The 22,758-nt window shown below is 37.9% G+C and overlaps 1 protein-coding gene and 1 long non-coding RNA gene across 2 annotated transcripts in view; both read right to left on the reverse strand.

Annotated features, from left to right (window-relative positions):
* LOC120421338 (uncharacterized) overlaps positions 1 to 18,269 on the reverse strand; it is an 86,523-nt gene extending 68,254 nt beyond the window's left edge. Inside the window, exon 1 of the mRNA XM_039584520.2 lies at positions 17,164 to 18,269. Coding sequence (XP_039440454.1) covers positions 17,164 to 17,199 — 36 coding nt within the window. The 5' untranslated portion in view covers positions 17,200 to 18,269. The remainder of the gene's footprint in view (positions 1 to 17,163) is intronic.
* Positions 1 to 20,826, reverse strand: part of LOC128093623 (uncharacterized) — a 146,367-nt gene extending 125,541 nt beyond the window's left edge. The window contains exon 1 of the long non-coding RNA XR_008212640.1: positions 20,590 to 20,826. This is a non-coding gene — a long non-coding RNA (uncharacterized LOC128093623). The remainder of the gene's footprint in view (positions 1 to 20,589) is intronic.
* Positions 20,827 to 22,758: the final 1,932 nt, after the last annotated feature.

Here is a 22,758-nt window from a genome sequence, read left to right on the forward strand (position 1 = left end):
ACGAATCTTTGCCGACCGATGCTCGAAACTATTCGTGAGAATGGCCTCCTCCGTCCGTCGGCCACAGTCATAAACGAATGTGTTCAGAGGGGAGAGATTCTAACCAAATACCAGCGCGGCGCTCTTTTGGCCTGCACTACCACAGTTTGCCGTAAATTTGTATTTGGCATGATGAAAATTGCTGTCAAATGTGTCTTTGATGTTGTGTTATCAACAAAATTGCAAAATATTTTTGATAGCATTGATTTTCAACAATATAATCAATGATCAAAACATGGTCGATCGCAGGCAATTTTGAGTCAGCTTTGAGCGACATAGCACAATCTGCCTTTCTGAGCCATTGGCTGTACTAGCCGATTCGAGAAAGAGAGAGGATGAGCAAAAGAGAGAGAGAGTATTCAGTAGCGATTGGTGTGGAAGTGACAAATGGTAGGAATATGTCAGAGCAGTTTGGAGCTTGATCTACATAGGCAAATCGCAGAATGTTGCGTGTGTCACTTTTGCCCCTGTTTATTTTGTTACTTCGATGTCAGACAGGGATCGCAGCAACCGATGGTCAATACTCGACTGACATGATTATAGATGAGGCTTGCTCAAGTCTGGATCAACATTCCGAAAAGGCGCACAAGCATTTTGACAGCTGAAACTATTTTGCAAATTTCGAAACAACATGTAACTACCCAAGTAGCACACTTTGTTCGCCAAAAGATTTCCGAACTTGTTGTTGAACTCATTTACTATTGTGTTTTGTGTTGTGTTTTGGTTGAGCGTTTTAGCAGAATGTATTACTGTGAATACAAAGAGACGAGTTGTTCCTTTTAATTCCGCTATATATTTTTAATATCTTGACAGATACGTATTTCGTCTACTAAAACTAGACTCGAGTCGAGAACAGTACACTGATGAAGTCTGCAAGTAGTAGACGAAATACGTATCTGTCAAGATATTAAAAATATATAGCGGAATTAAAAGGAACAACTCGTCTCTTTGTATTCACAGTCATTTACTATGTTTTCCCAACGTCCCTTAGAACTCTTGAACGCTGGAAAAAGCGCACGTTTTTCTGTTGTTGAACATCTCTTAACCTGTTAGAAATGTGCGTGGTTTAATTAAGTTTTACCAGCGCACGTCCTACTTGCATAGAGAACGTTTGTTGAACATGACATAAGAACTCTTGACTATAAGATTCTGAACCTGATTTAACAACATTCTGCCTTTAAGATTCAGGAGGGAGCCCTAGTAGCAACCTGCGCTAACTAACATTCCCGTTCCTTAAAATCGAGATCCACAAACTGACATGGCGGGCGCCGTTGGTAGACAATGACTGTTACCTATTCGCAACTGATCTAGTTTTAGCAATCATAGTGTTTTATCTTTTCGGCGCATTCATACATAATGTTGATAAGGGAAACACCACTAGATCGTCGAAGCCTACGATCAGTAGTGCTGAAAGGATATTACGGATCTGTTCAGCAACGGAGGGGCAACCATGGGTGGTCTCTCATGCTCATGCTCATGCTCATTCTGCCTTTAAGATTCAGGAGGGAGTTAGGCAAACGTTTTTATAACCGTTCAAGAACATATCGTGGCAGACAAGAATGTTAAACAGGCTTTTCATATAACATGTTCAAGGTGTTCGCTCAAAAGTTTTTTTTTCTTAATTTAATCCTTTATTTGTGAGTAATGTTGCTTTACGATACATTAACTACTAGTTTTTTGTAATTTATTAGTTTGGACAGGGATACGCCATTTATGAATGATAATAATATGAATGATAGATAATAAAATAATATCAACCATAAAAAAATCATTCAATTTTCTATTTATGCCTTTGGGGATTTATTTTTCAATTATGTTTGAGTGCTGATTAACATCGCTTGCTACTACTACTCTTCTACTGCTGCTGGTTCCCGGTGCTGCATTTTCAGTTTTCCTTTTTGATGAAGAATGCTCAGGGCAAGTATCGAACCCAAGATCACTCCAAATGTCAAGTCCGGGCGCGCGTCCGCATCTTTCCACGAGGGGTTATGGTGGATGAGCAGGCCTAAACGTCAATAACAGTTTGCCAAAACTTCTTTTGAACATAAGCTGTTTCTATTTTTAGAACTTTCTGTGCTTGTTTCGTCAACATGTTCTTGCTCGGTTTTTTAAACACGAATGCGAACTACACATAAACAACTTGTTTACGTAAAATCCCATCCAAAGCCAGAGGTCAATTCTACTATGTTATCATGTTTAGCAAACTGAAATGGAACATCATGTCTGAAAATGTCATTTTGCTTTTCGAGTTCTACAAGCATGTTCCATTTGAGTCAGAATAAACTTCAAAATGAACTATTCGTAATCTGTTGCTAGATTTGGCATTTGTATTACACAACCATGTTGAACAATGGTTTTTTGATCAAAATGAGAACAATTGACCAAATTTTAGGACACCTGTTCAAAAATTAACGTATAAAAACGCTTGTGCAGCAATCGATCAACAAAAAAATAAAAAGCGATGTTTTACTTGCTACTTGTGTACTTAACAAAACCCGCAGTGTTGAAATGTAGCTGTAACCAGCTATTGTTTAACACTTCGAGTTTTTTTTATGTTAACCTGAAAATTAGCAAAAAAAGGTCCAAACTGTCAAAATGATTAGTGAAACAAAGACCACTTATTTACATTTTAGAAATGTTATGGTTTGTCTTCAATTCCGATGAAGACCGCACGATTCATTGAGAAAAAATATGTTTATATAATATTTATTAAATGTTTAATCTCACTTTTCCGATGCAAGATGTACTAAAATGATGAAGCTGCGTTTCAAACGTACCTGAAAAAATACAAAAAAAAAATATTAGATTAACTACAGTATCGTTGTGTCGAAGACAGTAACAGTGTCCTCAACCTTACACAGTAATTCAAATATTTAAAAAGTGGAAAAAAAGATAAGCTCATTTTTTTTTATATTCGAGGGTTCTAAATATCTAGTGAACGAATGTTTGATAGATACGATTTTTTCATCACTCAATTGAGTCCTTCCTGTAGCATCGCTGCACAGAAGGCACGCCGGTAGGTAGGTGGTACACAACTCGTTTATGCGTTGACCATAGTTCTTGGTTTTAGGAGTGTTTCAGAATGACAGAGCCAGTCATAGCTCACAAAGCCGCGATGGCATAGTGGTTAGCATTTTTGCATACCATTCCAAAGGACGGTGGATCGAACCCCAGCACGAGCAACTTTGAGTTTTCGTTCATGTTCAGAGTTTCAAGAATTTATATTTCCTCAAATTTCTCGTTGCGAGCACAAGGGAATCGAACCCAGAACCATTCGCTTACAAAGCGAACACCGTAACCAGTAAGCCACGGCCGCTCCCACGAGCATCAAAAGGATCCTCGATCTATATTTAAATTCACTTTTCCATCAGACAAATTTTAAGGAGACCGTACCGGAAAATAATTTTGCATTGACTTGATCAACAGGGCTGTTAGAGCCGGAGTCGGTCAAGGCGGGTATTTTTGAGGGCCGAAGTCGATTTTGGAGTCAAGCCGGAGTCATATTCGCCTGATTTTCAAAAGTCGGAGACGGCGTCGAAGCCGGAACCGGCTAACTTTCAACAACGGAGTCACTCCAAAAGCTACCCGACTCCGCACCGCATCCCTGCATCAGATTCACTCATTTTGAGTTCAGATGGAATTAGAGGAAATTGAGAATGCTTGATTTATTGCACAAATTGAAATCTACTTCTGCAGTTTCCCAAATTATTGCCATAACAATCAAACAAGTGGACAACAAATTGGCATTACCAGCATCAGATACCGATCCGGTTGATTGAGTTGTTTCACTCTAATCTGCCATTCGCGATCGGCTTGCAACACAGTCACAATAATTAACGTGTCAAAAACAAAAGACTGTTGTTACTCAACAAAACCAACAACCCGGCTGCAAGATAAATCGCTCCTCTAAACAAACATCGATCGCGAGGGGAGTAATAAATTACCTTCCTCCTGGAGAAGCCCTCGTCCTCAAACATCCCGCAATAGCTGGCAACACTGTGCAAGTGTTGCAATTTTCAACCTTTTTCTCTCCAGCGAGGGAGGAATCTTATTGTTTATTGATCGATTTTTCACGACTTTCGCGACTTCGTGAGCGTTGCGAAGAATCTGCGTCATTCTCGTCAATCCGGACGAGAAACTATCGAAACTAATAACTGTTATAATAAACCCGCGGCTACATTGTATTCGGATATAGTTTACGACTTCTCACAGAGGTTCGCATCTCGTACACAGAGCTCGAGAGAAGGGATGTCTCCTTCGAAGCCTAATTGAAGCGCCTTTGTGTGGTGAACAGCACGTGACGCACGTGGATATTGTACCAAGGTGATGATCGGCGAGGAAGATGAGTTACATTTAATCGTGTGGAAAATCTCATCCACCATGGTCCACGCCGAGCGGTTCTTCCTCAAAGTCTTCGAGCTGAGCAACTGGTAGACATTGCTGTGCGTGGCTGTGCCATCTATACCATGACCTTCTCCCGAGTTATTGTCTATTGAAGTCGGGTAGATGTGAAAATATCCAGATTGTGACAGGTTTTCAAATAAAATTCGATTTTGCAAAATCATCATTTCAAACTCAGTCCGGCTATTGCTCATTCAACTAAGAGACACGTGTCCATATGAGTGTCAAAAATCGTTCAGAAGATCATTAGGTTGCGACGTATGTATCCGATGCACTAGCGTGCACAGGGTGGGGCAACATGGGGCAACTGCCCCACCATCCACAGAAATTTGCTCTAAATTTGGTAAGGGGGTATCCACAAATGACGTATTTTTCAAAACGTGCATATTATTGCCCCACCTTCCTCAAAGAGCTGGGCACGCTAGTGATCCGATGCAACCCAATTTGCATCTTGGTACCCCATCAAGTGCACTCCAACTCCAACTGATTAGCCCGCATCGCGTTGGACAGAACACCAACAAGTTCACCCGAGCACGCTTCAAATTATCTCGTTACCTCGTTAGATGGCCAGCATGCGACGTCTCTTGGTCTAGATTCTACGCCCCTACCCCCACAACCTAGAACCTCGGCCGCACGTGTCAACCCGAGCGTGACTTGTTCCTGCGCCGATCTTGACGTTCTGTCTCGTCGTCCATATTTGGATGCCGGATTGAGCCATTACATTCCGGATTCCGTGCGGAGTCGGCGTCGGTAATCGATTGTGTGGGGTATTTTTGCTACCAGGCGGACATGCGATGCATGACAGATGAAATGGAAGTTGGACATTGCATTGAGGTATTGTTTTTCACGTGTGTCTTGTCTTGTCGAGGTGGGTAGTGTAGTAGCAAGTGTGGTTGCCTCTCACCCCAGTTGGCCTGGGTTCATTCCCAGTCGACCCCGGTTAGCGTTTCGTGAGACGATGCCTGGCGGCCTATAATCCAAAGTCATTGGGATTTTTGATAACTTAGCCTTTGAATATCTGTTTGCTGTTGTTCACTTTCCAGGTAGATTTCATAAATTGAAATTTATTTTATTTTCTCAAAAAAAGCTTGAATCAGTAAATTGGTAGCACAAGTTCAACCGTAATTCTCTTAATCAGTATTGAGAAATTTATACCTTCATCCACGAATAATTTAAAATCTCCGCCTGAATAACAACATTTCCAAAGGGTAAATTATATCACACAACATCAAATCAGCTCGTGACTAATGACTCCAAAGCCACACAGTTTAACGCTTTCAAACCAAAACAATTACATAACCTCATCCAGCCAACATGAGTTCTGCGCGCTCACGACTATCACCAGCGCCTATGAGCAACAATTCCCAAGCCCCAATTTTAAGCATTCCCTGCGGGCAACAACAACCCAAAGAGACCACCCCCATATTGGAAAGCCGCCGCTGATGAAGATTTGATGGCTGTGCGAAATTTTATACATGATCGAGCCAGGGACAATTATGGGACTTTGCAAATAAAAAGATGTTTATGGAGTTTAAAATTCGTTGATGAGAGCTTTTCGATGAAAGCCGCATCACTAGGTGTGTGCGCTCAAAATCTTGACGTGAGTGCTCTATGAGCTGCTGGAATCCTTTGTAGGCTAAGCCACTGTTGAAGACTACGACTTGGTCGAAGTTGTTTGTGGCTGACGGTGGTATTTGCATGTTGACTGTCAATTAGTGAGTATATGCTTTGGATGCTCTTGGATCGAAGCAAACTTTATACACATTTTGTCAACGTTGTACTATCTTGAGGCATGTGATTTTATATCTAAGATTTTGAATAAAAATGGCATCAATTTGTCTAAAATTTCCTACAACAATTTGTTCAGTTGAAAACGTCTAAAGCTTCGTGTGACAACATATCACAACGCCACGATATATGAATTTTATTAGCAAATTGTAGCTTCTCTCGCAAATATCTCGCTGGTATTGGTGCAGCCCACCGCAGTAAGTCACTAGGTAAAGGTTGTTGGGATCTGGGACTGAGCTTGAGATGAGCTCGAGAGGCTCAATGACGAAGATCGCCGCTCGCTACAAACATGACGATGATGGATCGCAACGCGTCTTGGAAAGATAGCTCTGGCAGCCCGGGAGAGTCTTCGCACTTATATGGGCAAACTTTGGGCGGATTGTTGCGGGAGGGTCCTTATGTCACACCAAGCGCACTAAGTCGACAACTGTTTCGCTAATTTGTGGGTCAACAGCTGTAAGTGGAGTTATGTAAAGTTATGAAAATGGTAAATATTGGGTGACCTTCCCGGAGTTCAAGCGATTATTTGAATAATCGTTTAGCATCCTAATGTAGCAACTTCTCAGTCGATAAAAAAAATTAACAAAAATTGCATACCGCCCGGAAAATGAATATCATCTTCCGAAACTTAAAAAAAAGCAGCGAGTAATTATCCATTCACGGGGCAATTAACGATCAATTGATGAGCAGTTACAGACATTACCGAGCATTCAGCCTCGTGCGCAATCAATCAGCAAAGAAAACAGTAATCAAACGCGAGCAGCGATGTAATTTCAACGAGCAAGTGGTTGAGAGCTTCAAATAATTGCATTAAAATGGATTTCCGTTTTCTTGATATATTGATAAGACGCTTTTCAACCAAATTTTTCAACAAGACTTAAAAGGTGATAACTTCTAATTATTGGGGTTATAATAATTCAGTGAATGATTAATAAATAATAAATTAATTTTTACAACGATTATTTTGCGCAATCCTATTATTATCAATATTGAATATTTGGATCTTTTGAAATGTGAGTCTTGATTAAAAAAAAAATAAAAATATTGTTTTCGAAAAGATCGTAAAATTTAACGAATGTTTCATATTTTAACATTGAAAATCGGAGCATTAGTTGCTGAGAATATCGACATTAAAAAATGGTTGTTTGTTTGGGTGAGACTTAGAAAACATCAATTTTCCTGTTTTTAAACAAGTTCAAAAAAGCAAAATATAGAAAACTTTCTTAGCTATTCAAAAATATTTTTTTCAAAAGTGGGCAAAAATGGGTACTTAAAACGGTGCACTTTATCAAAATTTCACTAAAGTACTTATTGATTGCAAATTTGATTTTACATCGAAAAATGAAGTTGAAATTTTTTTGCCAATATTTCGATTTTTTTCAAAAAAACTAACTTAATCCACCTATGTGGTTGGAGCCTTCCTCACTCATTACCATCAATGGCTGTACACAAATTTCATCTATTTTTTAGATCTGGATTAAAAAAAGAACATAAATATCACTTAAGTGGCCATATCTCGAGACAGGGTTGCCAGATCTTCTATGTTTTGGACTCGATGGAAAGGTCTTTTGATAACCTAACCAACGATGGGTCGGATGGTGGATCCGGACATAGTTTACATACATTTAAGTGAGATCCGGCTTCCAAAAAGTACATAAATATCACTTAAGTGGCCATATCTCGAGACAGGGTTGCCAGATCTTCAATGTTTTGAACTCGTTGGAAAGGTCTTTTGATAACCTAACCAACGATGGGTCGGATGATGGACCCGGACATAGTTTACATACATTTAAGTGAGATCCGGCTTCCAAAAAGTACATAAATATCACTTAAATGGCCACATCTCGAGACAGGGTTGCCAGATCTTCTATATTTTGGACTCGATGGAAAGGTCTTTTGATAACCTAACCAACGATGGGTCGGAAGGTGGATCCGGACATAGTTTACATACATTTAAGTGAGATCCGGCTTCCAAAAAGTACATCAATATCACTTAAGTGGCCATATCTCGAGACAGGGTTGCCAGATCTTCAATGTTTTGAACTCGTTGGAAAGGTCTTTTGATAACCTAACCAACGATGGGTCGGATGATGGACCCGGACATAGTTTACATACATTTAAGTGAGATCCGGCTTCCAAAAAGTACATCAATATCACTTAAGTGGCCACATCTCGAGACAGGGTTGCCAGATCTTCTATGTTTTGGACTCGATGGAAAGGTCTTTTGATAACCTAACCAACGATGGGTCGGATGGTGGATCCGGACATAGTTTACATACATTTAAGTGAGATCCGGCTTCCAAAAAGTACATAAATATCACTTAAGTGGCCATATCTCGAGACAGGGTTGCCAGATCTTCAATGTTGTGGACTCGATGGAAAGGTCTTTTGATAACCTAACTAACGATGGGTCGGAAGGTGGATCCGGACATAGTTTACATACATTTAAGTGAGATCCGGCTTCCAAAAAGTACATCAATATCACTTAAGTGGCCATATCTCGAGACAGGGTTGCCAGATCTTCTATGTTTTGGACTCGATGGAAAGGTCTTTTGATAACCTAACCAACGATGGGTCGGATGGTGGATCCGGACATAGTTTACATACATTTAAGTGAGATCCGGCTTCCAAAAAGTACATAAATATCACTTAAGTGGCCATATCTCGAGACAGGGTTGCCAGATCTTCAATGTTTTGGACTCGTTGGAAAGGTCTTTTGATAACCTAACCAACGATGGGTCGGATGATGGACCCGGACATAGTTTACATACATTTAAGTGAGATCCGGATATATGTGAAAACACATTTTTATACATAACTTTTGAACTACTTATCGAAACTTCAATCTGTATAAAACTCGATCTATGGGACCCTAAACCAAGTCGAATGCAACAAGTTCGGGTCAAATCGGTTCAGCCAGTGCCGAGAAACATGAGCTAGTTTGTTGGTCACATACATACATACACACACACATACACACACACATACACACACACATACACACACACATACACACACACATACACACAGACATTTGTTCAGTTTTCGATTCTGAGTCGATATGTATACATGAAGGTGGGTCTACGACGTTTTTATACAAAGTTCATTTTTAGAGCAGGATTATAGCCTTACCTCAGTGAGGAAGGCAAAAAAACGGTATTGATTCAAATATCCAAAACTCGGTCAAAGATTTTTTGCACATTCCTGAATTTCTGAAAAGTTGGCATTTGATGTCCACTAAAACATATCAGAAAATGAAAAAAAAAAACAAAAAAAAATTTTTTTGCAGGTTTTAGTGACAAAAAGTGAAATTAAAAATCATAATTTTTTTTGCCGCGTATTATTTTTTTCAGTGTAGTCCTTACTCATACCTACAACTTTGCTGAAGTCATCAAATCGATCAAAAAATTCCTTCAAAAATTACAGTTTTTTGAATTTTCATATATCATTTTTGTATTGACAGCTGCCAAATTTGTATGGAAATTTATATGGACAAACTAATGATGCAAAATGGCTTCTTTGGGCATACCAAAGGCACCAAAAAAGTTTCAGCTGGATTAAAAAATACAAAAAAAACAAATGACCTCAGAGAATTGCTCATCTTGTTTCAGACAGACGGTACCGTGGTGTAGGGGTAAGCGTGATTGCTTCTCACCCAGTCGGCCTGTGTTCGATCCCAGAAGGTCCCGGTGGCAAATTTTGAGACGAAATTTGTCTGATCACGCCTTCCGTCGGAAGGGAAGTAAATGGTGGCCCCGACCTAACCTAGAGGTTAGGTCGATAGCTCAGTCCAGGCGTAGGAGTCGTTTCCCTGGATCCTTTCTCGGTGGAGTCGCTGGTAGGCAGTTGGACTAACAATCCAAAGGTCGTCAGTTTGAATCCCGGGGTGGATGGAAGCTAAGGTGTAGAAAGAGGTTTGCAATTGTCTCAACAATCAAGCCTCCGAACACCTAGTTTCGAGCAGGAATCTCGCAATCGAGAACGCCAAGGCAATGCTGTAGAGCGAATAATTTGAATTTTTGATTAATTTGTTTCAGACAGTTTGTTATTAATAAATTCTTTGAATTTTACGATCTGCTCTAAAAACTTTAAATTTTTGAATTTGTATTTTGTTTTACTGAACATGGGAAAATAAACATTCTTGTTGCAATATTGCAATAGGAATGATATTCACTAAATCACTCCAACCATAGAAATTATTTGGGCGAGCCTCTCACAGCATTTGATTGATATTTATTTTCCATACGTCGACGACAAACCCGACCAGTGATGTCGAAATACATCCAACTCCCAACACGTGAGTTTTTATTCCGCCCAGCCTCACTGCAGAGCGCTTGCTCCGGAGAGCATGAAAATCACGATTCTGTCATGTTTTCTTCAGCCTTGCCCCGGGTGACTCGAGTCAGCGACGAACCTTGTCCGAGCCACGCCAATCCAAGTCCACGCGTTGTCACTGTGTCACCCCACCAGTTGACCCAAAAATAAGTACCCGGTGTCTGTGTCTTTGAAGTAAAACTAAAAAAATACTGCAACATTCAAAGGAGAAATTAAAGACATTGATATCGCGGTTGAGCGGTACGTGAAATTCGCGAACGAGTCGCGTGAGAAAAAAAACGAATCACTTCGATGGATGGAGGTCTGAACTTGGGCAAGAAGTTGCCTATTGAGTGGCGGTCTGTGACAGTAGAGAAAAAAAGGTAGGTGGTTGAAGGTTGGGTTCGAGTTGCGAATTCCGATTTGCGCAGTTTTACTGGGTCGGTGGTCTTCGGCAACAGTGCTCGTATCGCGAGTTTTCAATCATTTATGGAGTTTTTGTTAAAAAAAGTTTTTTTGAGGTAAATGTTCTATTTTTATAATTCCGAATCGGAGCGTTTGGTACGGTATGTCCACGCATCCTTCCTCCCCTGTAGATTCTTTGAAATGTGATCCGTTCTCAGAATCCTCTCTGCGGTAAACACAACGCAGTAGGGCTGGCTGCTTTAATTTTTGTAATACATTTTCGGGTGTTCTCGGATGTACTGCAATTATTAATAATGACAAGAAAAGTGCTTGGGGCGTAATCTTATCACAAGACTTTCCAGCATGCTTTTATCGAACTGGCTGCGTTTGTGTTAGATTAGATTAGATTAGTAAATGTTCTATTTTTATAATTCCACATTTTTAATTTTAATGTATCACAGTAAAAAATTGTGTAAATTTGGAAGGTGTAATATTGGGAGGTGTAATTTTGGAAGGTTGAATATTACCTCTTTTATGATGTAATTTTACCTCAATTTAGACTGAAAAAGCAAGATTACAACAGAAAAGTGGTATAATTACACATTTTCAGAGGTAAAATTACACATTTTTTTCTGACGTAAAAGATGTACCCCTTGCCAGATGTAATATTACCATGATTTTTTTCTGTGTATGGCAGGTAAGCTGAATCTTATTATAACTTTTTTATATATTTTTTTTATTTCAAAAATCATGTCATGTCATGTCATCACTCTTTCTAAGTCCTTTGATAACCTAAAATGATGCATCACATGATGGATAAGAACATCATTTCCATCAAATCCTAAGATCTGACTTCAAAATTGTGTTTAAATTTAACTTTAGTATGCAAAATTTAGTTAAGGTGACCAGATACTCGATCTATAGCATTCATTTTTTAGGAAGTGAAAAGAAAAACAATCACAATACTCTTCTTCAACATACAAACTTTACAGTAGCGCAAATCTCATGCCAATCTGTTGTGTTTCATTAAGATATTGTACCAGCTGCCCAGACTGCTACTGTACCTGTGGTCGAGTCTGTCCCCCCCCTGAGGCAGTATACGGCACGGGGACAACGCAACGACCCCGGGTCTACGCCTCTTTTCAACGGTTGCGAATTTAAACTTGCCCGTGGTCACTGCTGCAACGGTCCCAAACCGCAATCTAACCACGCCAAAAAGAGACCCTATGGACGACGAGAGACAACTTAATTAATCTCACACGAGCCAAAGTTGGGCACAAGATTCTTTTACGCTAAGGTGGGGGAAAACTAATTGGGTTCGTCGCTTGTCAACCCCTTCGTGCGAGCATTGAACTCCTTTGATTGGGGCTGGGCCGTTTTCTCCCTTGTTGGTCATCGAGGCGAAATTGAGGTCGTGGCGTACACAATAAGGCGTTCCTCCGGAGGCTGGGGGTCTTCCAAGGGGACCTTCCACCGACAACGTAGCGCACACGTGTGCCGATGGCCATCGCGCGTTTATCGATTAATGATGAGGCAATATGATGCTTTGTGGCTACCATATTATGGTGTTTTTTTTTTTGTTGTTGTTGTCTTAAAACAGCAGCCAGCATAGATGTGTCTTTTCAAATTGATCGATTAGACGGCTTGGCGGGTTTGGCTCTAGGCCTAATGAGCTATTCTGGCCGCAGCAAATCACCGCGGGGGGTACGCGTACACGGCTGGTATAGGAGGAGCTCAAGGTCACACGTGGGGTCTTTGAAATTTTTGACCATTGTTGGGTATAGATTTTAAAAATATAACTTTCAATCGCCGGATGAAATTAAGATGACGAAATACGCTACAAGATAGCAGATATTTTATTAGCTTTCGTTCATTTCATAACTTTGAGCAGGTTAAAAAAAGCCATTTTGCTTTATTGGTTTCTCCATACAAATTTGGGAACTGTCCATAGAAAAGTGGTTAGGAAATATTCGAAAATCTGTACCTTGAGAAGAGATTTTCTGACTGATTTGGTGTTCTCGGCAGAATTGTCGGATGTGATTAGGACTATTTGGAGAAAAACAGGTAAACGTAAAGCAAATTAGCCATATTTTTACTTTACTTTTACGTTACAATGCAAGGAGAACACCCTTTTTGTAAAAGTCTGCGTAGTTACGTCACGAAATGTAAAGCATCTGCAAAAAAAACAGATTAACAGATCTCAAGAAACAGAATATTTGCATAGCACTTTTCTATGGACAAATTTGTGTGGAGAAACAAATGATGCAAAATGGCTTAATTGAACCTAGGAATCAAAGAACAAAGTTTAACCCAAATAAAAAAAACAATGAAGAGTCGATTTGCAAATACGTGGAGCATTGCTTGTATCTAAAGTTATAAGCATTGAGCATTGACTGCTTTTTGTAAAACAGTTAATTGTCTGGTCGCCACACATTTTTTTTGTAATTTGTGATATAAAAAAACTAAATAATTATTTTTTTAATCTTCAATCAAATTTTAATATATAATTAATAATATTTTTTTCGAATCAACGAAGCTTCAAAGCAAAGTTGCAATGAAGATTGATATTTTTGAATGCGGGCTTACAATGTGGTCATGTGGAACATTATTAAGAATGTGGTTAATGTTATTTTTCTCGAAAATTCTGAAATTATCATAGAAGAATCATGAGGAAAAGCTTTTTTAATTTATTTTTATGATTAAATTGCCATTTGAATCAATTTTAAAGCACTTTGAAAAAAATCATCAATTTTTTAAATATGTTTTCAGTGCATAAGTCTTCTACAAACTCTACTTTCTTGTATTTTTGAAGATATTTTTATCATTGTTATGCCATTTTGAAATAAAGGTTTTTGAAACTTTCAAATATTTTTTTTATGATTTCAAACCCCCTTTTCCAAAGTAATGTTTGTTTTTTGTTTTTGTTTGATTTTTTTACTATACTCTACCAACTCATACGAAATCGGGAAAAGATGCCCCGACCCCTTTTCGATTTGCGTTAAACTTTGTCCTAAGGGATTACTTTTGTCCTTGATCACGAATCCGAGGTCCGTTTTTTGATATCTCGTGACGGAAGGGCGGTACGACCCCTTTCTATTTTGAGCATGTGAAAAAAGATGTGTTTTTCAATAATTTGCAGCCTGGAACGGTGATGAGATAGAAATTTGGTGTCAAAGGGACTTTTATGTAAAATTAGACGCCCGATTCGATGGCGTACTCAGAATTCCGAAAAAAACGTATTTTTCATCGAAAAAAACACTATTTTTTTTTAAAATTCTCCCATTTTCCGTTACTCGAAAGTAAGAATTTATGGAACATTTTAAGAGAAATTTAATATACTTTTGGAATCTACATTGACTCAGTAGGGTCATTTTTACATTTAAAACAAAATTTTTCATTTTCAAATTTCGTGTTTTTTCTAACTTTTCAGGGATATTTTTTAGAGTGTAAAAATAATTTATAAAGTTGTTGAGCAGACAAATACAAAAATTTGGATATATAAACATAAGGGGTTTGCTTATAAACATCAAGAGTTATCGCGATTTTACGAAAAAAAGTTTTAAAAAGTTGGTCATCGTCGATCATGGCCGTTCATTATCACCCGCGACAGACACGGTTTCAGGCTGCAAATTATTGAAAAACACCTCTTTTTTCGCATGTTCAAAAATGAAAGAGGTCGTACCGCCCCTCCGTCATGAGATATCAAAAAACGGACCTCGGATACGTGATCAGAGACAAAATTACTCCTTAGGACAAAGTTTCCCGCAAATCGAAGAGGGGTCGGGGCAACGAAATCGAATGAGTTGGTGGAGAATTATCCATACTTAATTTTAAACTTAACATAATAAATTGGGAAAATTTCAGCAATAAAAAAAATAATGGAAAACTTATATTCTATCCATCCACAAATTCCAGTCATTTTTAAAATCATTTTGCATTTTATGCTGACTTGAATGTTGAAAAAAATAAAAATATAAGTACTTCACACTAAAAGCTCTAATGTAGTGGAAAACTGTGTTCCTATATTTTGAAACGTGAGCAATTTTACCCAAATTTCGGAAATGGATCTTTTCTTTTTGATTTAGCTAATACTGTGTATGAACAAAATTGATATTTTGTGTTATAAGTTTGCCCATGAAAGGTTCCATACAATTTTGGCAGTTGTCCATACACAATTTGTACGTCAATATTCAAAAATCTGTATCTTTTGGAGGAATGTACTGAACGATTTGGAGTATTTGTAGGTATAGATGGGTACTAGTAAAAATAGGTTCACGTTTTTTTTTGCTTATTTTAAAATATTTTTTTTAACAAAGATATTTTTATAAAAAATCGCATTTTTTATTTTTTTTGTATGTTTCAAGGAACTAAATACGCAACTTTGAGCCATTAAGAAGTATGGACAACAAAAATTCGTCGCCGAGCATTATATTTTTTGAAATGAGTTTTTTATGAAAAAATGATTCATATATGAAACAGATATATCTGTTTTAAATACAAAAATAAAATTTTCAATCGAAAAGTACTTGACTTACTTCAATTTTAGTACTTGAGTACTTCAATTTTAAACGTTAAAAAATAAAACATTTGTGAAATTATCTGAACTTTTCGAAATATTTTGTTAATTTTGTTTTTTACCCTTTTAAAATGTTAGTCCAAGCCATGCCAGATGTACAGATAAATCTGTATTTGACAAATTTTTCAATCCCAATAATGTGAGTTACGGAAATTGCTTTCCGCATAATTGATCGACGCCACCAACATCGTGAGCACAGCCGACAACAGGAACCCAAACTGCGAACAAAGCTAAACTTCGTTTACCTCGCCGCGATTAAAGCAAGTAGCTCGATTAATGCTCAGTAAGCAAAACCTCAGTACCTCATGTGTGAGGCTCTGGGGGACTTTTCGATTACAATTAAATCAGAACGTTTTGGACAGTCAAACTCAACACTTTGGCATAATCAATTAAGAGAAAATCTCCCCTTTGATCATGGCTTCGATTTTTACATGATACAGATAAAATACAGATTTATTTTTAAGAAAATACAGATCTCCCATAAAATAAACTGGCAACGTTGGTTAGTCCTAATTCATTTTTTTAGATTTTTCAATGGTTCGAAAAGTAATTAAATGCACATTATTTTTATTTGTAAATTTGGAAGGTTGAATATTACATCTTTTATAATATAATTTTACCTTAATTTAGACTGAAAAAGTAACATTACACCAGCAAAGTGGTAAAATTACACATTTTCAGAGGCAAAATACAACATTTTTTCTGACCAAAAAGATGTACCCCTTCCCAGATGTAATATTACCATGATTTTTTTACTGTATGTTGAGTAAGATTTACTTCCTATATTGTAGAAAAGGATGACTTGTTCATCTTTTGTAATTGAGCATCATTTTAGTTTAATTTGACCCAATGTAAACCCTTCTACGGAGTCAGATTGGGTCAATCTTCGAACAATTGGAAGGTTTCATCACAATGTGTTAAATTTTCGAAGATGTTGGTAAAGTATTTTAGAACACTTCCACGTAAAATTTCATTTAAATAATTTTAATTTATTTTAAAATTTAGAAAATTATGAGAGATGCATTTAACAAACACCATGTCACCTCATTTGACTTTATTTCAAATTTCAATCACAATTAAAAAAAAATGCAAGCAGTATTTAAAAATATTTAGAATGCATAGTAACCCTGATGCGCGCAGCCAGTTTACAACCAAATGAGCTGATATTTGGCATGAAAGTCCGTATGGGCATGCCCTACAAGGGGAACCATACTAAAACTTGATCCGAGAACTTTTTGAAAAACGTACCCACCCTAATGCATACAGTTACGCTATCGTAAAACAATTGCGAATATCTAAGATATCATGAGTTTTTATTTTTTTGCAAAAAGAATTGCGTTTTATTTTGATCTGTGGTTTCCAAATTCAAAGCTTATAAAACTTAAAAGTGTTCTAAATTGTACAAGTTCTGTCAAAGCAAATTTTTATATTTGAAATAAATTTGTTATCCCCCTCACCAAATTTTAAGGGACCTCCATTCAAACTTTTTTTTCGCCCATCCACATTACCATTTTGTTACGACCGACATAATTTTCCCACTGTCTCCAGTCACCCAATCACTTCACACCAGGGGGGAAGAAAGAACCTCCCCGCACACACACATTTAATTGATCCTTACATCACCTAGTTATTAAATTTACCTGCATAACCGTCGCCGCCGTGGTGTTAAAGCTCATGTTTCCACTCTTGCCTGCTGCGAGCTTGTTTGAATTTTCTCTGCTCCAACTTTTCCTTTTTTTCTGCCACTGCTCTGCTTCCACCTCGCCTCTGCGCTCTGAATTTTCTTTCTCCGCTTTCCCTCGCGACCTGTAGCTGGTTGACCTCTTTCTCCTCTCCGATTTCTTGTTTGTGTTTTCTTGCCAATTTTCCGCGTTAAGATTGCAACCAAATCGCCTCTAACGAATTGTGAACTTTAGCGTAACGTTAACGGGTTACGTTAACTTATTTTGTAATCTTCCAGAGGGGGTGACATTTAATGTTAAGGGTTTCTCGTGACCAGCGACTATTTGGGGGTAGTGCTGCGATCTTCGCCCAAATATCTCAGCAATGTCTTTCGGCTAGCGGCCCGGCTGGAGGTCTGATTGTGGGAATTTCTGTTGTTTTTTTGTCGTTGTAATTCAGTTTTGTTTTACGTTCAATTCTGCCTGGCTTCGGTGTTACATCACAAGCCGCGGGAACTTGGTGTGAAATGGAATATATTTCTCGAAGGGCGCCACCCCGGAGTTCCAAACCTGACGTCGCTTTTGATCCAGCTGCGTACTGCCCTTCAGCGGTGAGCTGCTTCCATGAGCAAAATGTCACTGCCGCGATGTACTACCGGCCTTGCGAACTTCGTCAGCGTAAGCGCGGCTTCTCCAAGTGCTGAAATGCCACGGATGTTTCGCGCTTCTTTTTGCACACTTTTTCAACCGCCGCGCGCACGCTCGTGAGAAACTTGTGACAGAACGCACAATACCCTAAAAATTTAATCGAATCACTTGGCACAATCACCGCCAATTCGCGTGCGATTTTTCCATTTAACACTTTTAACCTCGAAAAATGCTCTCGAAAATTTTCACTCAAAAAAATTTCAAAATTTCAAAGGAAAATTTGGCAGCTTTTTCCCGATAAAAGAGAAGCGAGAGCTCGATTTTTTTGCTCGCAGATCAAATCTCACTCACGCGCGAACCCGAGAGGGGGAAGGAGGGAGAGAATCGACTCCGAGCACACTCCGGCCAACACGGCTGTGCATAAACTGACGGCAAGATCCCGGCTGCCGGCGGAGATATACCGGAATTATATAAATTCGACTTAGCACAAGCTCCCAAGATGCTGGCTCTCCGAAAATCTCCGAAAGAGCGAGCGAGCTCGTGAGAGCGAGAACTAAATCAGCCGGTCCACACGTAGTTTGTGACGTCGTCAATGTGCGGATTGGTGACGTGCAGCAGCAGGTCGACCCTCAGCAGCTGATTTGCAGCCTCCAACCGGTGACGTGATGGAGGCAAGTTTGTGACGTTGCTGCGCAACTCGCAGAGAGATTCGCGAGTGCGAGAGGAATCAAACTTTTAAGAGAGATTGGATGAGGCGAGAGAAACTAGATGGAAGCTGCGAGAAGGAAACCCTATCGGGACTGGGAGACTTCTTTTGCAAAAAGAACATTGCAAACATTTTTTTCTTATAAACCCTTTTCAATCATCTGTTCATTTACTTCCTTAGGCCGTTGCAAAAATCGTTGAAAGATACACAGTAAAAAATTGTGTAAATTTCGAAGCTTTAATTTCGGAAGGTTGAATATTACCTCTTTAATGATGTAATTTTACCTCAATTTAGACTGAAAAAGAGACATTACACCAGCATAGTGGTAAAATTACACCTTTTCAGTGGTAAAATTACACATTTTTTCTGACATAACAGATGTACCCCTTCCCAGATGTAATATTACAACGATTTTTTTAACTGTGTATGTTAAGACTAGAGGTGGGCAAACCGTTCTTTTTTAGGAGCCGATCATTTTTGTTAGCTCAGTTAAAAGAGCGGCTCTTTCGCTCTTTTCCAAACAAAATTACGATAAGGTTATTTTCAAGATTTTTTAAACGAAAAGATGCTTTTGAAAACCATAGGTCTCGGCAATATCTATGTTAAGATTTTTACTCGAAACTAAACGTTCAAATAATTTAATGGTACCCATACTTGAACCTAGCATTTTGTATGTTTAAAAAAAGAGCCGCGGCTCATTTTCTGTGATTCATGGTTCGTTCGCTCTTTTTAGTAGAATCTGCTCTTTGAGCGGTTCGCTCTTTTTTTACCCACCTCTAGTTGAGACCGAAAAATGCCGTTCATCGAAAGTTTTGTCCAAATTTTAAAGTTAAATAAGCTAAAAATGTGTTAGTTAGTGTCTGAAAAAAAAGAATGATTCATAATTGTGAATCAGAAATTTTTCATTGTTCGGGAATTAAATCATTTTTTTTTTAATTTTCGTCTTTTTGGAGATGAAATTATCCCATGAATATTAAATGAGCTTCAAATTGGCAATACAATTGGCCTGTGCGGAGTTCATCAACAACACAAAAAATCTCCCTACTTTGGCTCGCTTCTAAAATGTGTACAAATAGTAATAAGTGCTCATAACTTTTGATAGAGTTTCAGATCTTCTCGTTGGAAAGGTTTTTTGATTACCCATCCAACGATGGGTTGCATGGTAGGTCTGGACAACATTTTCATAAAAAAAATCTGAGATCCGGCTTCTGGAAAGTACTAAAATATCACTTAAGTACTCATAAGTTTTTATAGGGTTATCAGATCTTATATGCTTTGGGCTCTTCAGTCTTTCAAATACATTTCTATATCAAGATTGATTTTATTACGAAAACCACTTTTATACAATCTTTCCAATCTCAGCCTAATTTGTTTTTTAGAAGAACCTTTAAAGTACTTTACAAAACTTTATAATATAAAAGCAATTCCTTTTGAAAAGAGCATAAACTTTTGTTTGGCCGTACGGGTGACCTACACTGTGCTAGAGTGGTAAAAAAATGGTAATTTTCGTCAATTTTTGCCATAACTACATATTTCAAAAAATCATGACTCTGTGCCATTTCAACCGATTTTAGCTGTCATGGACGTAAATTAAAGGTGATTAATTTGCCTTTCAAGAAAAAATAATTTTAGATCCGAAAAAACAGCCAAACATTTGAAAAAGTCGTACGAAATCTTAGAATGGCGTTTTGACCGTGTCTGATCTAAAGAGCTTATGTCTGCAAATATTTTTATCGGATTTCTCGGAAAATTCACATAACATTTCGACGTCGTCGTGCTATCTTGTCGCACCCGCCATTTTGACGTTCCGAGAAAAACGCGTTTTATTGTTTGACCTTGAATATACAAAAACGAGCGCACGCAATGTAAACAATAACAAACACGTTTTGTTTGGCTGACCATTCTATGCATTGTCCCGAAGTTTGGTTGAAGTTGGTTGCTGGAGTCCCGAGTTATAATTACAAATGTTTACGGTAGTCTAGCTTGTACGTGCGACAAACGCATCCTGACTTTCCTGGCCTGAAATCCCTTTGCCCAGTTGTCGTACTTACATCAATTTTCAGGGAGTGACAAGATAGCACGACAAGATTGAAACTACTTTCATATGTAAAGTGACAAAAATGCACGGAGTTTTTTCGGTTTTTGTTGAATATCTCAGGATTGAAATCGAATTTTGGGGATCTGTGAAGGTCAAAAGGTGAGGCATTGTGAGCTGCACAAAATGGCGTTCTTAACTCAATTTGGCCCAAAATGCACGTACGACAAGTTAGCACGATGGCGACGATTTATGGAAATTGGCGATGTCGACCCGTACGTTTCCAAGAAAATTAAAAGTTGCAGTTTTTTGTCTCCTAAATATAAAAAAAATAAATGAAAAATGACGACTTTGGGAAATTGAATGTTTGTGGAAAAAAAATTATAAAAAATCGGCAAAATATTTTTTTTCGTGTTCTTTTTTTCTGAATAGTCCTTATCAACACCAACAACTTTGCCGAAGACACCAAATCGATCAGAAAATTCTTTCAAAAGTTACAAAAGTAACAATGACACATAATGGCGTATTTGGTCAATAGGAAGGACCCCACAAATAAAATCCATTTCCCGTTTTAGTGGAGAATTACTCACAGGTGGATTAAGTAAGCTATTGCACGCTTTGTTTAAAGTTTTTGACCATGGTGTAAGCCAATTATTGTGCAGAAACAAAACAGCTGTTCCAATTTGCCCCATGTGTCCCGATTCACCCCCGACGACGTACACATTATTTTCAATGCAAATACTTTTTTGATCTCAATTTTTACATGTTCGGAATCCTTGGGAAATTTCACTCTAAATTTGTATTAAAAAATAATGTTATAAAGCATTAAAAAAAACTATTATTTGTTAGGTAACTTTGTAATTATTATGTCAAATGCTATATCAAGTAGACAAACGCTGAAAGTTTCATCCAAATTTGGGCACCTCGATACGACCTCTTGAACAAAGCAAGCAAAATCTACAAAAACTGCCTCTTAAGTGAGAAAAGTATCGAAAAAGTTTTTAATATTTATTTCAGATTATTTTTAGGCAAGATAAAAAATAGTTTCAAAATATTGAAAAATTTCTTATGGGGAAAAATATATATATTTTTTTAATCTGCTATTTTTTTTAGAAATCTTTTAATGCAACATTATGTTCAATGCTAATTTTAAGTTTTTAGTCGAATTATTGAACTTCATTTTATATCTAAACATTAGTGGCAATTGAACTTGGCCTATCATTAGCTAACATGATTTGAGTGTTTTGGCATATCTCAGGTTCTTATATCAAAATAAAATCAGAATATAAACTTTTAAAACTAAATGTTTATCGTTACTTAACTTGCCGTCAATTTGCTATCTAATTAATAACTTTTTAAGTAAATCAGTTGATTTTATTCGATTTTTACATCAAATCATGAAACAAAAAATATTCCGAGAAGATGAGATAGTTTACTACAGTAAATTGATATTTTGAACATTGCTGTCACTTGGAGCAAACCTGCACTTGGATTCTTATTCAAAGAGGCTAAATCTTGTTGGACAGTGATTTTATCCTGCAAAGGTCAGTAGAGAAACAATACATATTTAATATTCATAATAATAAGGATAAGAAAGACAAGTAGAACAGTGACTGGACACAAATAAACTTCCATCGGGAGTATGCTCCAACTTAATACTCCCGAACTGGTTTACACGATAATCTCTGCTTCAATTATAGAAACAGTCCAAGGTTATGGTTAGTCAATTTTATTCAATTGATGCTATCGCTGACAGGCTGCGGTTTTGTCAATCACTTTGTGGTTGGCGTAATCGGATGATATCTCACCAAAAGCTATCAACTTGATACCTCGATAATGGTTTGATTTTACAATTAGATTGCAAATGCGTGCACCGAATGTGTGATCACTTGTACAAAGAAAAGTAGTGCAATAAAACACAAATCTTTTCCGAATCAGGTGAAAAAGCTTCAAGGTTACTTCCCAGTTCGACAAAGATCGTAAATCAGAGCTACAAAACGCCTGCAAAGTGAGCTATATCTCAATTCTGCACTTTTACCCCCGCTTGATTACTCGTCCTCTGCTAGAGTTATCAAAATCAGGTGACAGTAAATTAATCTTCTTTAAGATTGTCTGATTTTTTTCCCTCCCAACAAATTCCTCTAAGCCTGGCGTGGTCAGCTGCGTGTGCGCAATCACCAAGATT

This window comes from Culex pipiens, chromosome 3, assembly GCF_016801865.2.
Source record: "Culex pipiens pallens isolate TS chromosome 3, TS_CPP_V2, whole genome shotgun sequence".
Lineage (NCBI taxonomy): Eukaryota > Metazoa > Arthropoda > Insecta > Diptera > Culicidae > Culex > Culex pipiens.